General features: G+C 37.8%; 1 protein-coding gene across 1 annotated transcript in view; it reads right to left on the reverse strand.

Moving 5' to 3' along the window:
• Positions 1-10,446, reverse strand: part of ITFG1 (integrin alpha FG-GAP repeat containing 1) — a 412,834-nt gene that overhangs the window by 74,486 nt on the left and 327,902 nt on the right. The window contains exon 13 of the mRNA XM_007946857.2: positions 3,235-3,278. Within this exon, the coding sequence (XP_007945048.1) occupies positions 3,235-3,278 (44 nt within the window). The remainder of the gene's footprint in view (positions 1-3,234; positions 3,279-10,446) is intronic.

The following is a 10,446-nucleotide window of genomic DNA, read 5'->3' on the forward strand; positions in this document are numbered from 1 at the left end:
CACACACACACACACACACACACATTTTAAAATAAACACTCACTGGAATTTTTCCCTATCTTCATTAGTGTTAGCTGCATTGCCAAATTCTGTTCAACACTGAATCTTTATATTGTTTCTTACTCACTTCTTCAAGACACTAAATTTAATAAATTATTTTCTGTAATTCTGATTATTTTCCTATTAAAAATATGAGGTGTTTTCCCTCTGACCAAAGTAAATAAAGGACTGTAAAATGCATATGAAATGCAGGAGATGTTCATGTCACTGTTTTTGTGTCTTTGGTACAAGCATGCTGTTGTCACTATCAGGTGTAAGAAGAGAAAGTCAAATACTTAGAATGCAGGATAGAAAAACAACAGAAGAAAATGTCAAATGAATAAATCATTTTTAATCAGTAAATATTAGTTGAAGCAAAGCCTGGCATCCTTTAAAGGATAGGGAGGTAAAACAGTGGCAAGTCATTTACTTAATGAAAATAAAGATAAAGTTACTTGGCTTATAGTTGGTCAGAAAATTCCTAAATAGGGAAAAGCCTGAGAATTTTTTCTGGTTGAAAAGTAGAAAAAAAAATGTTAAAGGCACCTCGTTTTACCACATATGTTCAAACGTGTATGTAGTTAAAGTCAAGACATTTGTCTCATCACAAGGTATCTCTGGGAACATAAAAAAGGAATGATTTTCCTTTCTATCAGGGCTTTATCGAATGCATTTCTCTTGTAAATAGCTTGTAATTTATTCTGAAAGTGTTCAGACTTAACAATGACTATGCTATTGTGGTGAAAGATGGTACAATGAATTTATCACTGAAGACCCATTAAAACAGCCCCACATTTTAGGGAAGGCTCATTTATTCACACATTAGACACTTACCATGTCTGTTCTGTAGCTGGTAAGGGATCTGTGTTAAATCCTATATTTACTGTGTGACAATGTCAGGCACCATGCTAGGGAGTGATGACAGAATAATTAATAAGACAGGGCTGTGCTCTTATAGGACTCAACACAGATCACTCACCAACTACAGAACAGACATGCTAAGTACTAGGATTAAGCATAGGGTACTAAGAAATAATGGCACGTGTACCCAGCTCTGTGCCAAAGGAGTGAGGAAATGCTTCTCAGAGGACACTGTCAGAGAATCGACTTGAAGGGATGCCGAGTTGAGTAATTCTTCCATCTCTCCATATACCAGTATATGTGTGCCTGCATCAGGTGGGATCATATAGCCAGCAGGACTGTTCACCTTGTCACGTGACTCAGGTGGCAGGTAAACAATATTATATGGCATGGACACATTCCCCTTTAGTCTGACATTGGATTTGTACCCAAAATTAACACCTTCTACTATGATTGAGTGGCTCTGATGTCAAAGCAATATGAAGAAGGTCCACTTTCTCAAGAAGTCCATAATTCCACAAATGTACATACATTTGATATATGGAATGCTGAGTAAGTCACTGTACATTTGTTTCTTTTCTGTTGTCAGGAGACTGTGATCTATGGTATCAGTGGGAAAGGAAAATGATAAATGTGGAGGGGAGTACAATAGGATGTGAATTTCAAAGAAAGCCATAAATGGATGAATGAGAGGCAGATATAACATCTATAAAGAAGTTCAGAGAGGCTGGACTGTTAGAGTAATCAATACACAAGTACCTCTGCATGCTGGCCTTATGTGACTTTCTAAATTATTCTATTCTCCATATGATATATTTAAGATAAAGGGGCATCAATGACCTCAGAAGTCTAGGCTGGGCTACCTTAATCTACAGCCTTTCCCATCAAACTTTCTGCTAGAGTTTGAGGGTAAAATGAATGGGTTCCATTTCAACTTTTAAAAATTCTTTGCTTGACCATGTGCTGAAAGAGGCACTGAGTGGGTCAATGAGAATCAGGATGAAGAACAAGTGGTCTGAATAATCCAAAAATTAGGTTGAAAAATCCCCGAATAACCAAGTTAATATTAGCCTCTGATAAGTCACCTCTACATTTTAATACCAATCCGAACACGTACGGGTGTGACTGGGCAGCGCATGTGTGTTGTAGTGGACGTGACAGCATCTCCTCCAGATCTTCCCTTCAAGGCTGAGGCACTTCCCCTGAACTGACTGGGTTCCTCCCTGAAACTGCTCTCAGCCATTGCTGCTGCCTAGCCCAGGTGACAACCTCTTCCTGGGGACTGGCATGTAGTGCAGTGTCTGATTGGTGCAGAAGGGAAAAGCCAGGCCCCTTTGTCTCAACTGGGATCATATTTAAAGTATACAAATATGACCTGGTTCCTGCTCTCAAGGGGCTAGAGTCTAGTGTGGGAAGAATGTAATCATCAGCTATTATATATGTCAAAATAGTAGGAGGAACAGAAATAATGGAAGGAGTGGTCATTCTTCCAAGGCTATCAGAGAAGGCTTCACAAAGGAGGTGACCTCTGAGGAGAGAAGCTTTTGAGGAAAGGCATTGTATTTCTAGTAAAGCGCTGCTGAGCACTGTTTTGGTTCCCTAGTACCGCTCTGACAGGAAGCGACCACAAATGGGATGGCTTGAACAAACAGCGATTTATTCCCTTAGCATTTTGGAGGCTAGAAGTCTGAGTTCAAAGTGCTAGTAGGCTCTGGGGGCTGGGTGAAAGCCCTTCAACCTTGGGTTTCAGCTTTGCCTCCTGTGCCCGTCCCACTGAAGCTGGAGGCTTTTGTACACTCAGGCAGCTACTGACTGAGGCTGACAAACCCGAGGTCGATAAGTTAAAAGGCACAGCCCTGATATTACCAACAATGTAGCAGGCCACTAATTCAAGTCCCAAGATCAGCAGGGCATGCCAGGCTGCTGAACAACAACTTGGCTTCATGCAGGGTTCAAGCATGTCACATGCTGGAGACCTGCCTAAAAGTTGCTTCTTATATATTAGAAACAACCCACATCTCTAAAGCAGCTACTCAGCTGCTCCAGTAGATTCCACATGGAGTTAATTACCAATCTCACCATGGGAAATAACTACATCCAGCTGCCCAGACACTCAACCAGGCCCAGCCAAGTTGACACACAACTTTAACTACCACAAGCACTAAAATATACTGTAATCACATCCAAAGAGCAAGAAGAATTTGATAGTGACCCATAATGACTGCTTTGTTTTTATGACCCATAACAACTTGTTTGTATATCTACCTATCTGCACTTCTGTCATGATATTCTTACTGACAGAAATATTTGCAACTGAGGCTTATATTTACTTACCGTTATCTTACGAGGACAGTCATTAGAACAGAGACCACTGAGAACTGTGAAAAAGAGAGAACAGACTATCATTACTGTTATGTTTTAAACCCAACTGCTGTCAAGTCAATTCTGATTCATACTGACCCTACAGACAGAGTAGAACTGCCCCAAAGACTTTTCAAGGCTATACATTTTTATAGAAGCAGACTGCCTCATCTTTCTCCTGGAGAGCAGCTGGTGGGTTTGAACCACTGACCTTTTGGTACAATCCAATGCTTTAACCACTCGAGGTGCTTTGAATATATAAAACCAAAACCAAACCCACTGCTGCTGAGTCGATTCTGACTCATAGTGACCCCCATTGGGCTTCCGAGGTGGTAAATCTTTATGGAAGTAGATTGCCCAGACTTGCTTCCATGGAGTGGCTGGTGGGTTTAGCCACCAACTTTCTGGTTATCAGTCAGATGCTTAGGCACTGTGCTACCAGAGCTCCTTAGGAAATATACAGGTGAGATAATTATATCATCATACCATAACTACAGTTGATTTTTCAACTGGTCAACTAAATTCCAAGAGTAACTCAGAATCTGACAGAGAGGTGTCAAATGCAAACCAATTAAAATGTATTCTAAGAATAACAAATAGAACATTTAGCACTTTGTATCTCAAACTAGATTTTTTTTGTTTATCTGGTCAAAGTTTCTGAGTCAATAATTTTGTGTACCTTAGATAACTGTTCTAGAAAGATAACCATAAAATAATTGATGAGTACCTTTGAAAATCTATAACAATTATAAAAAATAATGACATTTATTGTATAATCGCCACCAAAAAAAGGTTAGATATTTAAACAATTTTATATAAGTAACATTAGTTTGAAACATAACTACATGATATGAAGTGATCTCTTCTAGTGAAGTGATTCCTTTGTAAGGAAATGTGCACTATGTGATAGTAAATATTCGAAACTAAAGAAAGATAGTTAGCTAATATTTCTTCTTAGTATGCATGAATTATTTCAGTAACAACTATGAATATTTGTTCGTGGATTCAAGTATCTCCATAGGAAAATGGTTTATTGTGTTTATTTATATGAATGTGAAATGAGTTGTTCTCCTAGAAATGTTAGGTTATAGAATGTACAAGGGGACTAAGAAATCAGCATGACATATTCATCACAAAAGATACCTGCTTGTTTTCTGTAAGATGTATGCATTAAATGCAACTTGAGGAAGCAGTGAAAATAAATCTTTTACACTTAAAAAACCATTTTGAATGTTTAAATGTCTTAAGAAGTATCTTTTGAATTAATGAAAAATCTAAGGGAGTGATTCTCATTCTTTCATTCTCAAACTTTACATGCACCAACTTTTACTTCTTCGTTCCTCTTCCCTCTTCTCTGGGAAGACATTGGTATTTCTTTTCAAACTCTAAATGATTTTAATAAACTTTCATTTAAACATCATCTTATTGAATAGAAATTATGTATTCACAAGTCCATCTTTGCATTAAGATGTAAACTCTCCATCTTTTTATTTATTCAGGGCTTAGCACAGAATGTATCTGAGTATTTGCTCAATAAATATTTGTTAAAGGAGAGAAAAGATGGATTTTTCATTAAATACCAAAAACCAAACCCACTGTCATCAAGTTGATTCTGACTCATAGTAACTCCCATTGGGTTTCTGAGGAGGTAAATCTTTATGGAAGTAGATTGCTCCATTTTCCTTTCACAGAGTGGCTGGTGTGTTTGAACCAACCAACCTTCTGGTTAGCAGTCAAATACCTTAGGCACTGTGCCACCAGAGCTCCTTCTTCATTAAATGGCTCTGGTAGTGTAGTGCCTAAGGCACGTGATGGCTAACCAGAAGGCTGGCAGTTCAAACCCATCAGCCACTCCTCAGAAGGAAGGTTGGGCAATCTACTGCCCTAGTGATACTGCCTCGGAAACCCAAGGAGGGGTCACTGTGAGTCAGGTCCGACTTGATGGCACATAACAACAACAACAATGGCTATTCAAGAAAAATGTAAGAATTACTTTTGTCAAAAGACACATAATGTAAATAACTATTATAACTCAATGATAAGATAAATAACTCAGTAAAAAATTGGCAAAAAGTTTCAATAGATATTTCTCCAAGAATATGCTAAAAAAAAAGCAGTAACCTTGTAAAAAGATGTTTAACATCATATCCATAAAGGATGCCAATCAAAAACCCACTGTTGTTGTTAGGTGCCATCTAGTCGGCTCCGACTCATGTACAACAGAACGAAACATTGCCTGCTCCTGTGCCAGCCTCACAATCCTTGCTATATCTGAGCCCATCACTGCAGACACTGTGTTAATCCATCTCGTTGACCCCTTCTTCAGTAACCCTCCACTTTACCAAGCATGATATCCTTCTCCATGGAATGGTCCCTTCTGCCAACATGACCAAAGTAGGTGAAGATGATAGCTGGCCATTCTTGCTTCCAAGGAGCATTCTCGATGCACTTCTTCCAGGGCAGATTTGTTCTTTTGTCAGTCCATAGTACTTTCAGTATTCTTTGTCAACACCACAACTCAAAAGCATCAACTCTTCTTTGGTCTTCCGTGTTCCTTGTTCAGCTTTCACGTGACTTTCACATGAGGCAATTGAAAATGCCAAGGTTTGGGTTAGGCACACCTTAGTCTTCAAAGAGATATCTTTGCTCTTGAGCACTTTAAAGAGGTTTTATGAAGCAGATTTCTCCACTGCATCTGATTTCTTAACTGCTGCTTTCAATGATGTTTTGTGGATCCAAGTAATATGAAATCCTGGATAATTTCACTCTTTTCTCCATTTATCATGATCTTGCTTATTGATCCAGTTGTGAGGATTTTTGTTTTCTTTACATTGAGTTGTAATCCATAGTGCAGATTGTAGTCTTTAATCTTCATCAGTAAGTGCTTCAAATTATCTTCACTTTCAGCAAGCAAGGTTGTGTTGTCTGCGTATCTTAGTCTTTCTCCAATCCTGATGCCACGTTCTTCTTCATATACTCCGGCTTCTCTGATTATTTGCTCAGCACACACACAGAACAAGTATGGGAAAGGATTAAACCCTGACACACTCCATTCCTGATTTTAAGCCATGCAGTATCCCCTTGTTCTATTTGGATGACAGCCTCCTGGTCTATGTACAGGTCCTTCATGAGCACAATTAAGTGTTTTGGAATTCCTATTCTTCTCAATGGGAGCTCTGGTAGCATACTGCTAATGCACTTGACTGCTAACCAGAAGGCTGGCAGTTCAAACCCACCAGCTACTCCTCGGAAGGAAGATGGGGCAATCTACTTCTGTAGTGATACTGCCTCGGAAACCCAGGAGGGGTCGCTATGAGTCGGGTCCAACTCGATGGCACATAACAACAACATTCTTCTCAATGTTATTCATAATTTGTTATGATCCACACAGCTGAATGCTTTTGCATAGGCAACAAAACACGAGTAAACATCCTTCTGGTATTCTCTGCTTTGAACCAAGATCCATCTGATATCAGCAATGATATCCTTCGTTCTACATCCTCTTCTGAATCCAGCTTGCATTACTGGAAGTCCCCTGTGAATATACAGCTGTAACCATTTTTGAATTATTTTCAGCAAGCGGCACTGAAGGAATTGGCAAAAAACAAGACTCCAGGAATCGACAGAATACTCACCGAGACGTTTCAACAAACAGATGCTGCACTGGAGGCACTTACTCATCTATGCCAAGAAATATGGAAGACAGCTACCTGGCCAACTGACTGGAAGAAATTCATATTTGTACCCATTCCAAAGAAAGGTTATCACACCCAATAGGATGACTATAATGAAAAGTCAGATAATAATAAGTGCTAGAGAGGATGTGGAGAAACAAAAACTGTCATACTTTGCTGGTGGTAATCCAAAATGGTACAGCTGCTTTGTAAAACAATCTGGCAGTTCCTAAAAAGATTAAACAGAGTCCCCATTTTACCTAGCAATTTCACTCCTAAGTATAAAGCCAAGAGAAATGAAAACTATGTCCACACAAAAATTTGCACATGAATGCTCACAACAGTATTATTCATAACAGCCAAAAGGTGGAAACCACTCAAATGCTCACCAAGTGATGAATGGATAAACAAAATATGGTATATCCACACAATGGAACATTATTCAGCAATGACAAGTAATAAAGTATTGATACATGCTACTCCATGGATGAAACATGGAAACAATATAACATTAACACCAAAAACACATACATTATATGATTTCATTTGCATTAAATGTCCAGAATAGGCAAATCTATAGAGAAAGAAAACAGATTAGTATGTACTTGGGGCTGGGGTAAATGGGGAGGATTGAGGTTGATTGCTGGAGAGTACAGGCCTTCTTTCTGGGGTTATGATAATGTTTTAAAATTGATTGTGGATGCACAACTCCTTGAATATATTAGAAGTCATGGAATTTTATAGATTAAATGGGTGAATGCATGGTATATGAATTATATCTTAACAAACTGTTACAAAAAAAAAAGACATCATCAAATATTAAGAGTAATGACAGACAGGTGAACATTTTTATAACATAAAGAAGAGATAATATCTTTAATATACAAACAGTTTCTAGGTTTCAGTTAAAAAAAAGATAACTCAATAAAAAATAAAGGATTTCAAAGCAGCAATATCCAGAAGAGAAAATGCAAATAATCAAAAAATATGCAAAAAAGTACTAATTAGTCTTAGTTCCAGAAACAATTCATTTTATACCCATTAGATAGGCAAAACAATAAAAAGAAGGAAAATATCTTTAGGAAAAACAATAAAATCAAAGAAAAATGTCAAACAAAGACAATTTTTTGCAATATATATCACAAAGGCTTAATTTCCCTAATATATACTACAGTACCTTTACAAATCAAGCAAATGAAAAAGGACAAGGTCTGCACAGAGAAATGAAGACACAAAAGGACCTTAAACATATGTAAAGATGCTTAGCTTTACTCACTGTAAGAAACACCTAAAGCAAAAACGGGACAATATTTTTCACCTATTTAACTGACAAAGTTCAATAAATTTATAAGCCATGGGGTTGGTGAAGGTGCTAGGAAATGCTCATTCTTACACACCATAGGTGGAAGTGTAAACTGATGCCTTTTCTACGCAAGGACAACCATTAAAATAGAACAACAAAACTCCACTTAGACCACAATGTTGAAAACAAGGCAGAATGAATCTAGGATGCTTTAGGGGGAGATGGTTAGTAACTAATGAGGCATATGGCTGCTTTGGGCTGCTGGCAATGTTTATTCTTGAAATGACTACGTGGTGCATTTACTTGATGAAAATTTCTAGACCTGTGCACTTATTTATGCCTCTGTATATACGTCAGAGTTTAATATGCTTATTTTAAAAATGCACATTTATACATACATATATTTTATTTGTATACATTTTCATTAGGAAAACACATTTATTTATTGAAATAATAAGTGTAATGAGCCTTTGGTACCTTGGGTACTGTCATATGCTGGTGGGAATAAAAATGCCTACAACTTTTGGGGAAGACAGTCCCTTCAACTCAGCAATTTAATGTCTAATAAACTAAAAGAGTAATAACAAAATACTAGAACCTACCTAAATAGCTACTAATAGAGATAAGGCTAAATAAATTATAGAAAAAATGTAGTATTACGGGACTACATGGAGTCATTAAAAGAATGATGGACACTGGTAAGTGATGACTTGAAAGGGTGTTTGTACTCTGTTGTTAAGGTAAAAAAATTAGATGCAGGCCTATATGTTAGTAAGCTTCTATTGAAAATATGTATATGTACTGCATGAACCACACACACATAATGTTGAGGAACAGAAGCTAGACACAAAGAGTATGTGCTGTATTATTCCATTTACAGGATGTTAAGAAACAGGCAAACTAATCGATGGTGACAGAGGTCAGAACAGTGCTTACATCTTTGCAGGCACGCTGACTAGTAGGGGGATGTGAGGGAAACTTCTGAGGTACTGGAAATACTTTATCACATTCTGAATGTGGTTATGAGGGGGTACACATAAGTACAGATACACCAAGATGTATACTTTTAAGTTACAGGCAGTCCCCAGATTACAAATGAGCTCTGTTCCTATGTTTTTAAGTCAAATTTGTGCATAAGTTAGAACAGTAAGGTACAGTTTGTATCTAACTTCAGTTAGTAAAATGTTTCTTTTAGTATACAGTACACTTTTTTTTTAACTTTGGAAATATTGAATTTTTATCAGATGTGTATTTTACTGTGTACCTTTCTATCCAAAAAACATACACTAAACACTATACATGAAAAGCTCTTTAATATAATAATAATTATAATGTTTGATGTGCTGTGCAAAGTAATGCCCGTTTCTTATTATGAACCATGTATGTACCTCAGGAGCTCTGGTGGCGTAGTGCCTAAGGCATTTGACTGCTAACTAGAAGGCTGGTGGTTCAAACCCACCAGCCACTCCTCGGAAGAAAGGTTGGGCGAACTACTTCCATAGTGATACCTCCTCAGAAACCCAAGGAGGGGTCGCTATGAGTTTGACCCGACTTGCCAGCATACTTTTTTCTTGGTATGTACCTCGAATTTTTAATATATAGGCTTTACAGGGGTTTGTTTGTAACCATGAATTGTTATGTAATTTGGACATTCATAAGTCAGATGTTTGTGACATGGTGACTGCCTGTATTTCCTCTGTACAGTTAAGTTCCTGGGTTAGGAATGTCTAACCTATAGATCCCTCTTACTTGCCCTGTAATGTTATGTAAATTTGCTTTCACTTTAAAGAACTGAACTAATGTAAACTCTTTTTTTTTTTTTTTTAAACCATGAGAAGGGGCTTTATTTGTCCCAGAGATGTGGAAGAGATCGGTAAAAATACTGTATTTCAGGTCCACAAAGGATAATGCTAAAAGTTGTTAGGTGCTGTCGGGTCAATTCTAACTCATAACGACCCAACGTATAACCGAACCAAACACTGCCAGATCTTGGGCCTTCCTCATGATTACTGGCATGCCTGAGCCCACTGGTGCAGCCGTTCTTTCAATCCATCGTGTAGAGAGTCCTCCTCTTTTTCTGCTGGCCTCTACTTTTCCAAGCATGATGTCCTTCTCCAGGCACTGGTCCCTCCTGATCACGAGTCCACAGCACATGAGACAAAGTCTCACCATCCACACTACTTCTTCTTCTTCTTCTTTTTTTTTTTT

This window comes from Orycteropus afer, unplaced genomic scaffold, assembly GCF_000298275.1.
Source record: "Orycteropus afer afer isolate SDZICR_OR568_19922 unplaced genomic scaffold, OryAfe1.0 scaffold00009, whole genome shotgun sequence".
Taxonomy (NCBI): Eukaryota; Metazoa; Chordata; class Mammalia; order Tubulidentata; family Orycteropodidae; genus Orycteropus; species Orycteropus afer.